At 35.4% G+C, this 19,686-nt stretch overlaps 2 protein-coding genes across 4 annotated transcripts in view; one reads left to right on the top strand and one right to left on the bottom strand.

Annotated features, from left to right (window-relative positions):
* The window catches only part of LOC111504643 (uncharacterized), a 57,014-nt gene extending 45,421 nt beyond the window's left edge, over nucleotides 1-11,593 (top strand). For all 3 annotated transcript variants that reach the window (XM_023159306.2, XM_023159308.2, XM_023159307.2), the window contains exons 2-11: nucleotides 928-1,066; nucleotides 1,174-1,376; nucleotides 1,679-1,853; nucleotides 1,995-2,031; nucleotides 4,297-4,430; nucleotides 4,607-5,177; nucleotides 5,320-5,583; nucleotides 8,893-9,328; nucleotides 10,060-10,284; nucleotides 10,455-11,593. In XM_023159306.2, the coding sequence (XP_023015074.2) occupies nucleotides 955-1,066; nucleotides 1,174-1,376; nucleotides 1,679-1,853; nucleotides 1,995-2,031; nucleotides 4,297-4,430; nucleotides 4,607-5,177; nucleotides 5,320-5,583; nucleotides 8,893-9,328; nucleotides 10,060-10,284; nucleotides 10,455-10,589 (2,292 nt within the window). In that variant the 5' untranslated portion in view covers nucleotides 928-954 and the 3' untranslated portion in view covers nucleotides 10,590-11,593. The remainder of the gene's footprint in view (nucleotides 1-927; nucleotides 1,067-1,173; nucleotides 1,377-1,678; nucleotides 1,854-1,994; nucleotides 2,032-4,296; nucleotides 4,431-4,606; nucleotides 5,178-5,319; nucleotides 5,584-8,892; nucleotides 9,329-10,059; nucleotides 10,285-10,454) is intronic.
* LOC111504646 (mitochondrial ribosomal protein S28) lies at nucleotides 11,538-18,333 on the bottom strand. The gene is made up of 3 exons (XM_023159311.2): nucleotides 18,025-18,333; nucleotides 17,737-17,858; nucleotides 11,538-11,737 (listed from the first exon to the last, which is right to left on the bottom strand). The coding sequence occupies exons 1-3, from the start codon at nucleotides 18,265-18,267 to the stop codon at nucleotides 11,584-11,586; spliced, it is 519 nt and encodes a 172-aa protein (XP_023015079.2). The 5' UTR covers nucleotides 18,268-18,333; the 3' UTR covers nucleotides 11,538-11,583.
* Nucleotides 18,334-19,686: the final 1,353 nt, after the last annotated feature.

Below are 19,686 nucleotides of genomic sequence, written 5' to 3'. Positions count from 1 at the left end.
AATAACACTGATGATTTTCAAACAAGACTCAACCTCTAACGGAAGCAAGAAACTCTTTGGAAGGTTCGAAATAGATGAACATTTCAACCTAGCAGACCACTGTTATAATATTCGGGCAGTCATTGTTCACTGTGGTTCTGGCGTTGAATTTGGTCATTATTACGCCTTGGTCAAAGAAGAAACGGACTGGTTTAAGTTTGACGATAGTCGTGTCACGAAGTGTTCTGGCGATGCATTGAATTTATTGGAGCCTCTGGAGACACCCTACATTTTGTTTTATGAGAGAGAGGACATTGTTGGATCAAGATCTTCAGATGATGTGGTGCTGCAGGTTTTTCCGGGTTTTCCTGCAGCTGAAAAAGCAAATGCGCCACTGGAATCAATGAAGTCGCCCCGGAGCGCCAATTAATCAGGTTGAATTTCAAATAAATGTTCCTTTATTTTGAGTATTTCAATATTAAATTCTACAAAAAGGATTTGAAGCTTAATATCTTCTATTAATTATCTGCGAGCGCTTTCGACAGTTGGTAGTACTGTCATCTTCTAGGAGGGTGCCTAGATACATTTTAATTTTTATTCTCACGTTAGTAAGTTCTCCATATTTATATATTTTCTACAAGATATATAATATAATTTTATTATTGTAGTTGTCCTGACGAAGATGTGAAATATACCGAAAGCTTGACATATAACAAAGAGTTTTCTTTGTAACAGCCCAGCTATTGACTGCAACCTCACGAATTGAACCGATTTATAGTTAATCCAGTCACTAATTATTCTGTTATATATATATATATATATATATATATATATATATATATATATATATATATATATATATATATATATATATATATATATATATATATATCTATTGGATATCACCCAGGATTGAGCAAGTTATTATTAATTTTTTTTTCATTTCAGATTATCGCCACGTAGGACTCAATCAATATGTCAACGTTAGAGAGAAAGGAGTATCAGGAAACGAAGATAATGAGAACAGTTTCTCCTGTCCGTAACTACAGCTCGAATCAAAATTTGTCGCAGTTCGATAGCAATCTAGGTAAGTAGGTTATTGAAATGTACTGAACTCAAGATCTGGTTGTTCCATTTACAACTCCTCCATATTTCTAACACCCTGAGTATTATTAAAATCGTTCTCTTCTTCAGATTACTTATTGGAAGACTTGCAAAATTCCGTTTCGCGCCCTGGAAGTTCCCTGGGTCAACACAGCTCGAATACATACAGGGAATCCTCAAGGTCAGGCAATGCCTTGGAGTCGAACAGGAGTAACTCGCTGAGCAGGATGGTCAATACGAAATCCAGCAATCCCGTTACCGAATATTCCTCTGACGACGCTTACAACTACAAGGTAGGTGCAGAGGAAGGAATTCTGACCTCTTCCAATGGGCGTTGAAACATTTTTAATCATACCGTCAAATAAACTATGGGCGTTGAAACATTTTTAATCATACCGTCAAATAAACTATGAGCTATTGAACTATTCCCTGTATACAGTTACTGGAATGTGAGTTGAACTGAAAAAAGTAGCACAAAATTCCTGTGGAATTTCAGAAATTTATTAAATTATTAATTTAATACCCGTGAATGCACAATTAACTATTTGTGGCGCCCAACGTGGGGCACAACTAATTGAATCCGATTAATTTACAGAGTCCCGATGGAAGACAGCAAATCAGCGGGTACAAAAAAGAGAAATACTTGTATTCAACCACTACTAATGGTGATATTTTGCCCGAAAAGACAAGAATGCAGAACAGCATCAATCAACTAGATACTCTCTTGGATGATTTGCAGCAAGTCAAAAAATCATCTTTCTCAGAAAAAGGTAATCTATTTTTTTATAGTCAGAATTACCTACTATTCACGAGTTGTTTTCCATGCCTTCAATGAAATCGTGCTGGTTGAATAGCATTTATTTGTCAACTTGCTTGAATCATTCACTATTTATATATCATTTGTCTTACAGAATCCTATAATAGTCCTGGCGCCGATCCAGCCTTTCAGTAAGTATCCAACGACGATTATGTATATGAAACTTCATGTCAATAACTTGCCAAAAACTAAAGACACAAATAATATGAGCCCAAGGATATTTTCAAACGCTTAACTGTATTCATATTGGAGTCAGCGAAATCTGAACCTGAATAATTAAATATCCAGGAGATTATCATCTCCATTAACGTGATATGAGTGCAAAAACTTCACGAGCACTAGCGGCGGCTCGTCAGAGGAGGCAAGGGAGGCTTAGCCTCCTCATAAAATTTGAAGCTATTCATCGCAATAAATTAAAAGATATTGACAAATAATTATGATAATTTTTTTCTAAAAATGCTTGGGTATCATTACTTTGCCATTATTTTTTAATATAAATACTCAGAATGCCCGAAAAACACTATCACTCACTACGTAGTACGTACCACACTGTATCCTGCTTCAACAAAACTCAAACGCACCCCCCATGAATGAATAACGAATAAACCATCAACCCGAAATAATAAATTTCATACGTTACAAGGGAGCCAAGCCTCCGACCTCTTTAAAAAACACAAGCTCCGCGAGACCGATCTAACCTGAGACATACGTCCCGATTTGTAAATTTAGTTGCAGAAATTATAGCGTTAGAGGAGGCTAGCCTCCAGTTGGTCACCGTTAGTGTACGACTGCGTTTGTTTTTTATTCAATTATTCGGACCGGATGCCGTGACGGACCGGGACTGAAAAATATTTCGGTAAATCGTTTTAGTGTTTCTTGATAATATTTGTTATTTGTGTATAAAACAGGCAGTATTGTATTATAGCAGTGCTTTTTGGTAATTTTTTTGAATTGTTCTCTTTCAATTTCAAGGCATTTTCAGGTTTTCACTTTTCGGTAAGTTTTTTTTTTCATTTATTATGGATAAGTTGGACGAAATTAAAAAAATCTGACGATATAGTCGATTGGTTGCTGACAAATAATATCAAGTTTTTATCTTATGATAATAAATTTCACATTATTAAAACTCTGGGAAGGCCTCAAACAAAATTGATTTCAATTAAAGCCTCAGATAATCGACAAAATCGAGGATTTAATATTAGTTGGTACGATAAATGCGATTGGTTAACCGGTTCCATTAAACGAAAAAAACTTTTATGTTAGCCCTGTGTTTTATTTTCCGTACAAACCGAATACCAAACGTGGTCTAAAATAGGATACTCCGATTTAAAAAATTCACCTCGTTCTACAGAAAGACATTTTAAATCTAAGGAGCATATATTTTCGTCTTGTAAATTCAAATTGTTTAGCAAACAAAATATAGCAACAGCTTTAGATACAACTCAAAAAGAGGCCATAATTTCTTTTAATAATCAGGTTAGGGAAAATCGGTCGAATTTAAAAAGACTCATCGATATTACGATTTATTTAGGTTCCCAAGAATTAGCTTTTCGCAGACACGATGGAACCGAAGATTCGATTAATCGCGGCAATTACGAGGAACTTTTAATGTTATGAGGCAAATATGATTCACAATTTGGCACTTTTTTAAACGGTAGCGTTTTTCGGGCACCTCAAAAACCATCCAAAATGAGCTTATAGACAGTGTGGCATATATTATTAAGGAAAATATAAGCAAGGAGATTGAAAGTGTTTCTTTTTTTGCATGGGAAATTGATGAAACTACCGATATTACCTGTACATCACAACGTTCAATCGTTTTTAGATATGTCAAAGATGGTAATGTGGTAGAATGTTTTATGGGTTTTTTTTGATGTTTCATCTGGGCGCACAGCTGACGATTTGTTTAATTTTTCAATTCGTACTTGTGACACCTATAATTTTAGGCAAAAGTTAATTGCGCAAACCTATGATGTGGCTGCGGTCATGGCCGGCCATTTAAATGGTTTACAAACTAAAATAAAGTCCATAGCTCCTCATTCACTTTTTACGCATTGTCATGCCCATGCCCTAACTTTAGTATTAAGCAAAGCGTGCAACAACATAAAAAATTTTACCGCCTCCGGCGGGCTTTTCTGTATGTATATAGTCTATATGACTCAAGCCTCCCCTGTTCTCCAATGCACGAGCCGTCACTGACGAGCACCTAATGAAATCATACTGTAGTTTCTGTTGTGTTTTCAATAGCATTTGTAAAAGTAGAAAAAAAATTAATAAACAAGTATGTTTCAAAAAATAATTGAAATAATGTCAAAAAAAATTAGAAACTTCAACCCGACGTACTTGCTAGGTTATATGAATTTTTGAAGCTATACGTACTTTTTTATCTCTTTCAGTACTACTTCCAACAAAAATGTAAACAGGGAATTACACTATGGAGACACCCCTAGGCCTAGTTCAAGAAGCCACACTTTTGAAAGATCGGAACGGGAGGGGTCACTCAAACGTGAATTACAGTATACAAGTGAAGGTAAAAATTGTATTTAGCTCTGTGTTTCTGAAGCAACTGCCATTTGGATTGAAGACGTTATTGATTTTCTTCATTTTCTTCGCTCCTCTTTGCAATTTGTTGTTTTACATTTTATTCGTTTTCATTTTTGCCGTCAATATTTCTCACTGATCATGAACCATATCATTATTTTTCAGGTACTGCTTACCCCGACACCCGCCCTCTCCGCACCCTCTCGCCTTCACCGACTTCAAAAACGTCCACGCTGACCAAGCAAACGAAAGTCAAAAACGTCCACGAGTACCCGATGGAAGTATCCGAAACGGTCGTGCCGGACATCGACCCCGAAGTCCTGGCTCACTTGGACCCGAATCTCCGTCCCCCGGGCAACACCAAAGTCACGACCACTATCAAAACATACACCTACGAGATACCTGGCTCGGGGGACTTCCCTGCAGCCAGCGACGAGAAGTACGTCTACTCCCCAAATCAGTCGATCAGCACACCCAGCAAGAGTTTCGTTTACAACAAGATGGAGAATAAGGAAAATGTCGTCTATGAGCAGGACCCTTACAATTACCCGCCGTACCAAAAGCCCAGTCCACCAGGGGGAGTTGTGGTTAAGGAGACAGTGACCACGAGGAACTACCAACCGGGTTACAGGCCGGAGCTGAACCCTCCCACTAACCAGACTTATGTCTACAACGAAACGAATACCACGAAGAATATTACCCACAATGGTCATCCTCAGCCGCCTCCAATGCCAAGGTAACTTGATTTTACTTTCATTTGATTTTGGGCTAGTCGATACCAACTTCAAGCTGTCTCTTGACTTCAGTCACGAATCAATTGAAATAATTAGTGATATTATTATTGAAGTTGATATTATTTTGATTCAACCTCTTTCCAGAAAGGACACCTACATCGTGAAAGAGCATACCACCACGAATATCAACAAGACCGATCATCCTCGTGGACATTCCCAACCTCATGACGGATATCCTCCCAAGAATGACGGATATCCTCCCAAGAATGACGGCTATCCATCGCCGGATGAGAATAATCCCCCTGGCAGAAAAACATACATATACAAAGAAACCCACAACACAGTAAATAGGACCGAACCGCCATTTTCTGAAAGAGGATATCCCGTTTACAATCCACCAGATAACAGGTTGGTATAGTTCAAGTAAACGATATAGTGCCTCCTACCTTCCAGCAGTTACCCTTTGATAAAATAGTTAGGGAGCTAACTAATTTTGTTATTCAATAATCATTTCTGATTATATAAGAGTCACAATAACTAAATTATATATATATATATATATATATATATATATATATATATATATATATATATATATATATATATATATATATATATATATAGAAGAGAGAGAGAGGGAGAGAGGTAGTCTTTGCTGACTAGAACAAATCGTTGGAGTTATTTGGGATAGCAGCGAAGCGCAAGTGTACTCTTATAACATTATATTTCCAATATTTCGACAATGGTTATTGTCATCAGGGAGCTGAGATGATAGACTTTGAATTAATACAGAACTTAAGTTAATAATTGAATACTTACAATGTTAGTGAGATTGGTCGCAATTGAGTTAGAGTTAAAATTAAATTATAAACGTTGTAATCGTGATAAAAACAAATAACAATTATACATATACAAGACATATGAATTAAAATGAAAGCTACAATATATATGCGTTAAATAAGAAATAATCATAAAATTTTCTTGGAGAATAAACGTGGTGATCTTAGGTTAGAAACACATCACTTGTCAATTTATTAAAATTTTCAAGAAGAAGTAGACTTGGCATTTGCCGCTGGTGCAATTAATCAAAGAGTTAGAGTTGCTTTCAGAAGAAAAAGTTTTGTTATGTAATTTTTGTTGATAAGTTGATAAATGAATTTGATTAATGTCAAATGAGTTGTCTTTGAAGGAATTCCAATGTTTGTCAATAAAAAGTAAATAGGAATATATTTCACTTAAATGTTGTGAGTCAGCCTCAAACTGAGTTTGAGGAGTGCCTAAAAGATGACAGTACTACCAACTGTCGAAAGCGCTCGCAGATAATTAATAGAAGAGATAAAGCTTCAAATCCTTTTTGTAAAATTTAATATTGAAATATACATATAAATATTTTGTTTATATAGAGAAATAGATTCCTCAAAAATATTAGCTTCCATGTCCTTATGATAGTGAACATTGCAGTCCTCAAGTTTTTCTCCACATAATTTCAAAGAATTCGGAACCCATCCTTTACTTCCTCAGCAATGCACACTATTCTTCTGCTTTCCATAACTACTTGGCGTTTGTTTATTATTTTAAATATAAATCCTAGTTTCTTTATCCAATTCTGAAGAGTTTTGTCACAGCAGCTCACGTTATAGCCGGAAGTATTCAATTTCTTTCTTATGATTTAAATTGTAGGAATCTCATTGCGTTTGTAACAGTCGTTTATTGTTTTTTAAATAATTTTATTAGATGAACATCTAAAGGTTTTGGTAATCCCGCATCAAATCGCGTCTTGTGTTCATAAGGTTAATTTTTGACTATTTTACGTACAGTTGAGAAAGGAATTTCGGTCAAATCCGATGTTGCTTGTAATAGTTTGTTTCCCTCGAAACGAAACTTGACATGTAGATTCTTATATACATTGAAACATACTCTCTGTGGTTCAATGACTCTTCAGCCAGTCATAAAACTCGGTTAGTAAAAATTATCCAATACGAAACGCCAATTCTTCAGTCCACGTGGACTAATTCGTAGTGGCATTATTTCTTTGTATTTTTTTTTGGCCTTTGACTTCGCCGATAGCTTTAAGAATTACTATATCGATTACTTCGACTATATATACGTTGAATCAATTGGCGATAGGGATTCGTGTAACAATTATAGTATTTGAATCACTTATAATCGCTAGTAGTTAGATGTGTGACATTTTGCAAATAAAGAAACATTGAAGTCCAAAGTAAATTAAAATAAAACATAAACATATATATGTCTGAAAATATTTTTGTTTTCATAATGTTTTGTTGTTCCGGTCACATCATATCATAGATACGTCGTCAGTGCAACCAATTAGGAAACAGAGTAACTAACATTAGATACACTACACAAGATATCGTTCACATAGATAATTAAAAGCACAGGGCCAAGAACTTATCCTTGCGACACTCCCTGCTCTATTTTTCACCAAATAAGACCTAATTATTTTGCAATTTCATGCTATAAGACTGATTTTTGAGATAGGATTTCAACACTCATTTGATCACCTGTAACTATCATCTTCATCAACTATATGCCACCATTTTGCCTTCAATATGGCGCCCAACTCACCTAATGAGGCCATTTTTCCGGTCAGAATACCAGCGCCAAAAAAGTCCTTGTGATAAAGATTAGCAGAAATGAAGAGGTTATGGGAGAGTAACTTCTCATGCGGTTTTGATAGTTTGAAACGTATTGGAAAGGTCAAAAAGCTCGGATAGTGGGTGCCCCATGATTTGAACGATCGACAGAAACGGAATTCGTCGATTTCATCGAATCCCGTTCAATTGAATTAGTTTTAGCTGAGATATTACAGTTTAATGTAGACTCATAAAGATGGGCAAAACTTTGAAACAACCTAACATATTGCTTGCGAAATAACGAATTTGTTTCATAATTTAGCCGCTCGCTGTATGTATTTAATGTTTCAGAGAATAAACATAAACATTATATTCTTTAGGTAGACAAACATTTTTTATTTTTTTACTATCAATAATTTTCTTCTATGAGTAAATCGTTTTTTATTCGTTTCAATACACTTGGAAATAGCTTCAGCTTCAATTAAAGTTTTTTAAATGTTTTGTATTATTTTATTTCAAAACTATATCAATGCTAGTATTTTCAATACAGAACGACAGCACTGTCTGTGTTTTCTTCGATTTAAACATGTATTGAATGCGTTAGGGTTTCGAGAATAAATTTTTTTATCATATTTATTATTATCCCACAGTAAAAATCAACCAGTAAGTTCGCTACCACTACGTTCATTCATAAATTCACAAAGTTCTCGCGGTGACCTCGAAACGAAGTGCGGGGCCAATTTCGTTCTTTTACCATGGGCGTGCGCTCATATAAAAACGAAATTTAAGGTTATTATAGAATATTTTGTGGTAAATTACTTATAACCAGCTACAACTAAAAATAATAATAACAACAGGGAATAAACTAAAGACAATATCAACTTCCGACCGTTTATTATAACTAATCCGATGCCCGTGGTACCGTCGAATCCTTCGATACTACAGCACTGAACGTGTTGGATGAGATTCTCATCCTAAGAGCGGTTGTAGGTTCCCGGCAACTCGGGCGGGTCACGTGGTAAAAGAGCCTACTGGTTGTATTATTCTCCTGTGATTATTCTATGCAGTTAAAAACACCTTTTGCAGAAAACTCTCTCAAATTTACAATTTTTATTTCCAGCAGAGGAAACCCCCCTAGCACGACATACATCATCAAAGAAACCCACAACACGACCACGAACCGCACGGGTTCCCCTTACCAAAACGGTTACCCCCCGAACGAACCCCCGAAAACAATAATATACCAACACGAAACGCACACAACCAACAACTCTTACGGCCCCGGAGGTCCCAACAGGCCCAAAACTCCCAACGAGGTGGTGACGTTCGACCCGAACAATCCTCCATCGGGATATGGGTTCAAGCCCAAGCCCAAGGAGCCCATTAACATCCATTACTCGTACAAATCCACGAATACGACGCAAAATAGCTACAAAGGGGGGTATCCGCCGAATGAGGAGAGCCAGCATTTGTTGCCGCAGAAGTTCCCAACAGACGATGGGCCTGATGGACCACCGAAGAGGCTGGACGAGCTCATGGCTACAATAGGAAACGAGGTGGGTATAGTTTTGAAAACGATGGACAATCTAAGGTACACTTCCGGCACTTTTCAGAACCCCACCTCTTTAGGTTTCAATTCACGCCCCCTCAAGTAACTGAAAAGTGGAAATATCGATAATATAATTCAATGTCACTATTTTTATTTGGGTTTGAAGGCCGTCGATTTCTGGAATTTCTTTCTGATGTTTCACTATATATAATCTAGAAAGATTAATGCAGTCAAGCTGTGGAAAATAATTCCATGAAAATCAAAAAATAAATAGATAAGTACTTTTTGATCACTCCCATATTGATTTCAATTTAAGAGCCACCGGTAGACAGCTGTTTCAGCCTATTGGGCTTCGTCAGTACCGGGCAGGCGGTCCTCGATTGAAGAGAAAATGAGAAAAAACCAAGAAAGTACTTGATAAAAATAGCTGCATAAACGCAAGCGAAACATAAGTGGAACCACCTATTGATGTGACACAATTTTTAATTGCTGAAAGAAGTAGCCTTCACTTAGACACATATTGATAATATCTGTTAACGGTCGAGTTTTACATTCAATGGCACTCTTTATGACTAAAACATTCACACCGTTTATATCTTCAGTTTTTTTTTTATTTTTCAACTCAGTTATGATTATTCTCACCTCATCTGTCGTTACAGGCCTAAAGAACATCGACTTATTTGTGTATTTGCATATAAAGTATTTCGTTCATAATCGATATATTTTCCAACATCTCAGCCGCCGAACAGTCCCCTCAACGCAGGATTCACAGCCCACGAGCAGGAGAAAGCCCAACAGAAAAAAATTGACACCCTGAAGAGGCAAGCCGCAGAAGTGGACGATACGCAGAAGAAAGAACCAGCAGTGAAAACTAAGAACGTTTCCGGCCCCCCTGTATATTATCCCCCCGGTCACGAAATGTTCGCAAAGAAGGAAGAAAGTGAAGCTGCCTGGCGAGCACAAGTGAGTCGAAATCCCATTTTTGTTGGATATTTCTTCAAAATATATACACGTGAACACACATACATTTTGTCCCGACATTGTGAATATTGAAATCACTTGTAATGCAACAAAAATTGCCGAATATCTAGGTCTTTCATCCAACTTAACATTCAACTCGCGATATTTTACAGGGTGGATACGCGAGAGCCTCTGGGAAGTACCAATACGAAGCCGAAAGCAGAAGCAAATCGAAAAGCAGTAGCGGAGCCACCGTTGTTCCAGTTTGCCTGCCACTGTGCTGCGGATTGCCTTGCGTACTATTATAAGCAATTACATATTTATCTCAGCTCAAATTTCATATTCATAATATACTAAGAATTCTCAAGTGCCTTATTTAATTTGTCGATGTAAGTAATCATACTCGCACCAAGTTTCAGAAGTGGGATATATTATGTCGATGAACCTCATTTAAAATGCTATTTTATTTATTGGTTAGGGATACAAATGGTTCAACAACAAAGTGTTTGTTTCAACATTCCAGGGAATCTTCAATAATTTGAAGTTTCAGGTGGAACGACTCTCGAAGGTTTTTTCTGGGCGGTTAGAAACATCTACAAGTAAGCTCTCTTTTATCATTTAAAGCAGAATATTCAGAAAATCCAGTCATTCAATCACTTACTCCTCCGATTATAAAAAGTACTTTTTACATCAGAAAAACCTGTCTGAACATCTTCAAAAAATCATCTCCAAGATTTGTGAAGAGGAAACTAAAGAGTTACAACTCTAGTGACGTCAAACATGTTTGAACGGTCAGTCACAAATAAATATTGCTGTTCCATTAATTATTTTTCTTCTGAAGCATTTTTCAACATAGGACTTTCTTAGTTTTGATTTTGGTCCCACGTTCGGCGCCAAAAATATTTTTGCAAGTTGCAAAAATTTCATGTTTAATAGGTCCTTACAAATTCCTCATTGATTGCTGACTGATTTTCAACTGGTTGAACCATTATGAATGCTATTTTATGGATTGCAGACTCGAATATTTTCAACTATCGAGAATTTCTAATTTCATAGTTCTTGTATTGAAATTCTCGCTTGTTTTGTAAAAATTGTAATAAATTGGAAATGTACATAAAATGTTTATTTGGTATGCAGAGCTTTAAGAAATGTATTTTAGCTATGTACTATTTTTAATATAAAAATGTAATAAAATAATAAATAAGTTTATTAAAAATTATAACACTCTTGCCTGTTAACCATCAAAAACACCTGTGTCTAACTCAACATGTATTTTAATACGAAATAAATATTAAACAGTGCCTATTTGGAAGGTAGAGTTTTACTTCTGTCTTGGAGTCCCAATAAAACGCAATCGGCTTCCAGTAATGTCAGATCTTTCTCGAAGCCGAGAAATTTCGAGGATAATTCCAAATCTTTGACGAGGAGGCGGACCCTGGCACCCCTGATGTAGCTGCTATAATGCAATAGATATGGTTAGTACACAATAGTGAGAGAAAACAAAGTTTGTTGTCCAAAGAACAGAAACTGAATCTCTAATCTAGAATGAATCAAACGAAACGCGCATCAGGAGATTATTTAAAACTGTTGAGAACTTTCAGATACTCTCCTGGCGAATTGGGTTGTGACGCCTAAATACTACTTATATGTCTGTTCGAAAAATAAGAATTTCGCGGGCTATGCATTATTAGATACATTAATATTGATTTTGTTTTCATTTTTTTATGTTAAGTACACGCGTGTTGAACATATGTTCAGTTTCAGCTGTTTAGTTTGTTGGTGAGAGGCAAATGTTGATAGTGGTACAAACTTTTAAAAGAAGGTCGAGATGATGTGAATGATGACGTTGGGCCTGGACGCTCCAGCACATCAACAATCGATGAAAATGTTGAGAAAGTGAAGAAAATTGTTATGGAGAATCAACGAATCACTATTAGAGAAGTTGCTGAGGATGTCAGCATATCGGCTGGCTCATAATATGCAATTTTTTCGAAAACTTTGGGCTTGAAGCGTGTGGCAGCGAAGTAAGTTTCAAAATTGCTGAATTTTTACCAAAAAAACCGTAGCATGAACATCGCTCAGGAATTTTTGAATGACGTCAACTGCGATCCAGATTTTCTAAAAAGGGTTATAACTGATGACGAATCATGGTGCGGACATCGAAACCAAAGTCCAATCGTCTCAATAGAAAAGCCTAGGAGAGCCAAGATCAAAAAAAACTCGTCAAGTTTGATCATCGGGAGTACTTGCCTCATGGTCATATGGTCAATAGGGAGTAATATCTTGAAGAGAAACACAAGTGTATTAGATCTGAGGGGGATACTTTGAAGGGGACAAAATAGAAATTCTCGTATTCATACAGTGTGACCCATTTTTAATGGAAACACCCCCCTAAAATTTGAAGTTGTAAATCGATTTCAATAATTTTTTTTTTGAAATGTCAAGTACTAAAAGGTCTACCTTGGGACAAAATTTGAAATGTTTATTAAAGTTTCAGGGCATACTACCATATTTTTACTTTGTCGAAAATCGGGATTTTTTATTAGCGATTTTTTTATTGAAAAAATCACTACGCTACTGGATTCAGAGTGCCTCTAAACAGGTGTGAGCAAAATTTCATGAAAAAATATTAATTAATAACAAAGTTATGACAACTCAAAAATTCGAAAACTCACACAGCTAATAGTTACAAAAAACACCCTGTATCAACAGATATAGCCCTGAGATTTTTTTTTTATGATTTCAACAATAAAGTGCCGCCAGATGAAAAAAAAAACAAATAGCATAAATATTTTTAATGAAAATAACGGAATTACATTCAGGTTTTCACGCAAATTAATTAAAACTAAGACCTAATATTTCAATTTAAATCTTAGTTGCCATGGAAATGATATTACAGTTTGACACTTGTGAAAGATTTAAGTGTACTATTGTCAACAATATTCACCTTACAGTTCTTCGAATTATTTTGTGTCATGGCTGCAAGATTGAGCGTAAGAGAGAAAATTGAAATTGTACGCCTTTCGGGAGATGACGTTAGAAGTGCTAGAGAGGTTTGTAGAGTATTTAATGAGAGACATCCAGATCGTCCTCGTATTAGCTGCAGTACGGTAAATAAAATAAATGAAATATTCAATGAAACTGGTGCAGTATCAAAAATGATGTTAAAAAGTAATCCTGTACAAAGACGAAACAGGAATGACAGGAATGATCAAATCATTTTACATTATTTCGGAAATAATCCTAATGCCAGTATAAGGAATGCCACTTTAGATTTGAATATTCCACGAGAAACTATTTGGAGATGTCTTAAGGCGAAGAATATTAAACCTTTCAAGCCAAAATTTTCACACACACTTCAAGAAGGCGACGAAGCAAGACGTCTGGAATATTGTTTATGGGCCCAAGGGGAATATTTAAACAATAGAAATTTCCTAAAAAATATTTTATATACTGACGAAGCCACTTTCACTACAAATGGAGTAGTGTCATCACAGAATTGTCGCTATTGGGCAGCGGATAATCCTAATTGGGTAATAAACTGTAAAAGCCAGTATTCCCAAAAAATCAGCGTCTGGTGTGGGATATTGAACGAACGAATTATTGGTCCTTTCTTTTTTGAGGAAAACATTAATGCGCAGAGGTTTCTAGAATTTTAAACACAGAGTTTTGGGATGCTATTCACGAGCTGCCAATCAATGAACGATCAAATTTAATTGTCCAGTTAGATGGGTGTTCAGTTCATTATGCCAGAGCTGTGAGGCAATGGCTTAACGAACATTTTCCAAACCGTTGGATAGGCCGTGGTAGTCCGTTTATAGAGTGGCCACCCATATCTCCAGACCTCACAGTTTTGGATTTTTTCTCTGGGGACTTCTCACACAAAAAGTTTACAAAAACCGCTCAAGAGATAGAAATGAACTTTGTGCAAGAATTCGACAGATATATGCAGATATTAGCCCTCAAGAACTAAGGAACGTAATCAGAAACATTCGTAAGCGCTACGACACATGTATCGAAATACGTGGTGGATTAGTAGAGGCCACTAGAATATGAGTTAGAATTAATTGTTGCACTGAATCGAAACATTTCAATAATTAGCTATTATAGTTACGTTTATTAAAATTTTTTTGCTTCATTTCAAGTTGAATTGTGTGAATGTAATTCCGTTATTTTCATGAAAAATATTTACGCTAGTTGTTTTTTTTTCATCTGGCGGCACTTTATTGTTGAAATCATAAAAAAATTATATATTGTGACTGTTAGCTGTGCGAGTTTTCGAATTTTTGAGTTGTCATAACTTTGTTATTAATGAATATTTTTGATTTTGATGATTTTGGTCACACCTATTTAGAGGCACTCTGAATCCAGTGGCGTAGTGATTTTTTCAATAAAAAAATCCCGATTTTCGACTAAGAAAAAATATCGTAGTATGCCCTGAAACTTCAATAAACATTTCAAATTTTGTCCCAAGGTAGACCTTTTAGTACTTGACATTTAAAAAAAAAATTATTAAAATCGATTCACAACTTCAAATTTTAGGGGGGTGTTTCCATTAAAAATGGGTCACACTGTAAAATCTGTAACAATTAACAAACATGATTATCATCAACTCATAAGCAAAAGGATTTGTTGACTCAGAACTGATTACAGAATGACCTAGAAAAGTAGCATTCAATGTGCATCCGAATCATTATCTATTACTATTTTCATTATTTCTTGAGACTAAAACTATTGTTGTGATATTATTAGCAAACAAAGTGAATTTTCTTCAACATTGACTAGAAACACATCTTTTATGTGTGTCAGGAATATGTATGTCAGGAATAACAATAAACCGAGAATAGCACCTCGAAGAACTGATATTCTATGAAATACAATTTGTTCATCATTATTATTTTGGTGCAATGTTTAAGCTTCGAACTATTTGTTTAAAGGATACAGATAAGATGAAGGATGAGAATAAAGACTTGAGTCAACAATTATAAATAGTTCATCAACAGAAATTATTTTAAAGAGTCAATTTCTTTGCGAAAAATGTGCACATCAGAACAAGATTGCCCCTTTTGATGACATTAAGTCCCTTCTTATGCAAGAAAAGTGGTTTTCATGTAATTCAAAGCTCATACATAAGTTCTTGTTTCAAAAGGCTTCCTTCCTTTCATCAGAAGTTTCCCATATGTTTTGTTCGGGGATGGATGAATATTGAAACGAGTTTTTTATCAATATGGACATTTTCTTTTTCAATTGTAGTAATAATTGCAAGGGCTTGTATTTTCATATTAAACATATTGCGGCACTAATACAAATCACAAAATAGTATGGTTCCAGAAACTACGAGGGTGGTCGAAAAGTTTACGACCTCGACATGAAGATGGCAGCACTCGTAAATAAAAACCAGTGAATTTCAATATTCATCTGTTGACAGTTACTCGCCAAAGTTTCAGTCATTTTGGACGCGCAATTGATAGAGATAACAGAGGTTATGAACATGTCAAAAGAACGTGTTTGTCACATATTAAATCAACATTTAGGCATGAGAAAGCTGTCCGCGCGTTGGATGCCGCGATTGCTCACGTCAGACCAAAAACCGGTTCGAATGAAAGTCTCCAACGCTCTGTTGGCACAATAAATCCATTATACGCACTTAAACAAGAATACAGTCCAAACAGTGAACTGCAAAGGGGGAACCGGCTCCAAAGAAAGCAAAAACTCTTTTGAATATTACTGTAGTTTTTTCCCAACACCAAATCGTTATTTTCAACACCTCGACACGTGTTTCGATCACCAAGTGATCATCTTCAAAGAGGAAGATTAAAACTGAATTCATTACTACACCAAAAGTTCCAAACAGTGCATCATAAAAACTCTTTTTTCGGCTGGGAAAGTGATAGCGACTGTTTTTTGGGATAGTCATGGAGTTATTTTAATCGATTATTATCATAAACACAAACCATTTCAGGAGCATACCACGCATCATTACTTGCAGAAAAACGGCCACATTTGCAGAAAAAAAAATTCTGTTTCACCAAGACAATGCACTGTCTCACACCTCAGCGGTTGCCATGGTGAAAATCCACCAATTACAGTTTGAACTGCAAGACCATCCGCCTTACTCACCAGATCTAGCCCCAAGCAACTTCTTTTTGTTTCCTCATCTGTAAATTACGCTCGAAGGATAGATTCTCATCGCATGGAGAGGCAATCACCTTTGAGGACAATTATTTTGCACAGAGTTGAAAGGAGACTATGTTGAAAAACAAAAAAAAATCTGAAAATATGTCTTCTTTCTTTGTTAGGTCGGAAACTTTTCAGAAAACTCTCATATTTCTACCAAAAGGTATATTTTAAAGTTAGTTGAGTGTGTTGTTACGCTTGATCCATGTAAATACTTCAGTGATTGAATGTTACAATCTTGATTATTGCAAAAAAAATCCAAATGTCAACATTTGACAATAAGTTTTATACAAAGCTTCTGACACCTTTCACAATCAAGTCATAACCATTCCAAATGTCCATTGCATTGAATCTTTCAGATAACAAATCAAACATAAAAAAATTGAACGAAGAGTTGAGGCACATAAAAGCAAACTTCCAGATAATCAACAAAGTCAAGCAAGACCTCATTGAAGCCATCGAGGAAAAAAAGCTCGAATTCAAATTGAAAACAAACAAAGAGAAAAGAATGTCCGTCAGACTGAGAAGCGAAATATTACATGACATGGACAGAACCATCAGCCTAGTTCAAAGCCTGTACAACTTCATCTGTAGTGATTTGAAAGAACTGGAAGACAAGTTGCAGAACAAGCTGAGAACCGTTGACCAAAAAGAGGTGACTTGGAACTTACTCGATCACAAGATGTATGAAATTAACACTGACTATTCGACACAACTGAAAGTTTTGAAGGCGAAGAAACAAAAGTTGAGGTCTTCAAGTTTACGACATGGCGGGGAATCCCAAAAAGCCCTCAAATTGGTTGAAATTGACAAGAGAATAGCTGAATGTGAGGAGACCCATGCGCTGCAAGTCATCAGCATAGCGGAGCAACTAAGGGAAGCCAAAGAAGACTACGAAAAAACAGTGAGTTTTTTGGATGAGGCATTAGAGGTTCTAAGGAAAACTATTGAAAAAATTGTATCTTTCATTGAGGATCAGAAAAATTTTGTCGATGGAATAGGGAACGAAAGAGGATTGCAAGAACTAGAAAACGCATGGAGTTATTTCACCAACCTTCCTATTGAAAAAGTTGAAGTAAGGCCCAATGTGTCAGGTAATTTGGTGACCTATTTCAAATTCTTTGTAGATGTTGTTATCACCAAATTGGAGGCATATATGATTTGAACATCTAAAGCATATGTTGAGTTTACATTGTGGTAATGTTTGCATTTAATAGATATCTCGATCATTTTCATAAAAGTGATATATGTCTGAATGAGTTTTTTTTTCACACTAACCTTCCATTTTTCTTTGGTCTAGGACAAACACAGTGGAACTTCCATCCGAAATCTATATACAAGTCATCATCAATGATTCGAAATATTTTCCCCGTAACAATTTTTCCCTCAGGATCGCCAAGCTGTAATAAATAACATGTTGGTAAACCTAATGCAGCTAACAAATATTCACCAAATTTGCATCAAAAACAGAATAATAGTATCTAAAAAATTGATTGTCTAAACACTAAAACACTAAAAGCAAGTCTGGTACAGGTATTATTATTATATGTATAAAATCAAACTTACGTCTATAAATTTAGAATTTCTCAACAACGTTGCAAAATTCTGAGATGGTATTTTACTTTCACCATCCTTCATGGTTTCAAATTTCTCATAAGCCTTGGCATAACCACCAGGTTCTACTTTTTGAGGCGTTTCTAAACCGGCATCATTCGAAAATAATACTCTCGTCCTTTTGTAAGTATAGTTTACATTTCTTCCCTCATGAATAATTTTTTTAGTTTTATATAAGGTCCGTAAAAGAGACATTTGCGTAATTTGAAAATTTGAAGTATACTTTATTGGTTAAATCATACGTTAACCTAAAAATTTTGACTAATCTTCTTCTTTTCTGATCCTTTCAGAGATTTAGCCTAAGATACTTCAGCCATTGACCACTTATTATTAAAATTTCAACAATAGTGTAATGTATATTAAAAAAATATGTGTCCTGATTACTTTGTCGATAGCAGATCACATCTAATAATAATCAATACTGTTCTAAGAATGAAAGAGGATAAACAGGACCATTTTTGACGTAGAGAGTCAAGATATTTTTATACAATATTACTGGAGTGTTTTCTCAACACCAAACACGTGTCGAGGTGTTAAAAATAACGATTTGGTGTTGGGAAAATACTCCAGTAATATTCATTACTACACCAAAGGTTCCAAACAGTGCATCATAAGTATATTTTTATACTTTCGCATCAAAATCTTATGATGGCATTCAATACATTATTAAAAATTGCAAAAATATGAGTATTTTCACCACATAGTGTCAAAAATGAACGTTTCCAAAGAGACATATGTCTGATGGCTTTGGGATCGTAAATTATTTTTGGTTGTACGAGTTTTCAGAAGACTTCAGTTGGTTGTAGTTTGTAAGAGGAAGACAACGTGAAACCCCATTCAAATCCGTCTTCATTTATTCAATACATGGTCATTAAACAGTGCCTCAAGACCCTGTCGAGAATATCTATAGAAAGGTTAATTAATTCGAGAGGGCTCTTGAATTTTCAGAAAATGGTGACGACTTTAAAATAATAACTAATAATGTAACGTTTGTTAAAAGCAACAGAATACCCTTCTTTGATCCTAAACATCCTACAGAATGCACACTGCCATCTCGTGACGAGTAGCTAAATATTTTCAAAATGAGTCACTACAACAGATCCCAGTTTCATGATGTATTCATTCATCAACTGCGTGACAGATGGCGATACTAACACAAAAGATGATTTAAATTTTTATTCTCCAGAAAACAATTTTTTGTACTCCTGAAAAAAAGAATTTTTCTATTAATTTCGAGTGTTACTGAAAACGTCAGATTGTAATTCTTCACTCGAGTGATTTTCATTGAGAAATACTTTATACTAATTGATGATAAACAAATTCATTTTTTTCTGTCAGACACCAGTGACCTGTTTAATATGATTTCTTGTATTTCATTACCAATAAATGAAATTGCCATTTGATAAAATTTTGTTTTCAGATCCTGTTTAATACGCTGAACCCAAATTATTGTCTAAGGATAAATCTTTTGACAATGTCTAAATGTTATACTAGAAAATTACCAGGCACTTTTTTGCATTCAAATCATTAACACTGCCTTCTGTTGAGTGGTAGAAAAAACGGGTGAAGTAACTTTGCTACCTGTGAAATAGATGGCGATATAATCAACTATCC

Source organism: Leptinotarsa decemlineata, unplaced genomic scaffold, assembly GCF_025532065.1.
Source record: "Leptinotarsa decemlineata unplaced genomic scaffold, Ldec_3_MD MMD2_P_RNA_scaffold_2, whole genome shotgun sequence".
NCBI lineage: Eukaryota > Metazoa > Arthropoda > Insecta > Coleoptera > Chrysomelidae > Leptinotarsa > Leptinotarsa decemlineata.
The sequence above is the reverse complement of the archived record's forward strand: the minus strand, read 5'-3'. Positions and strand labels throughout refer to the sequence as shown.

Coding starts and splice junctions, on each gene's coding strand:
- LOC111504646 (XM_023159311.2), bottom strand. CDS start 18,267: ATGTCTCTTTTACGGACCTTATATAAAACTAAAAAAATTATTCATGAG. Junction 17,859..18,024: donor GAAATTCTAAATTTATAGAC/GTAAGTTTGATT, acceptor TATTTATTACAG/CTTGGCGATCCTGAGGGAAA. Junction 11,738..17,736: donor AGACCAAAGAAAAATGGAAG/GTTAGTGTGAAA, acceptor ATTGCATTATAG/CAGCTACATCAGGGGTGCCA.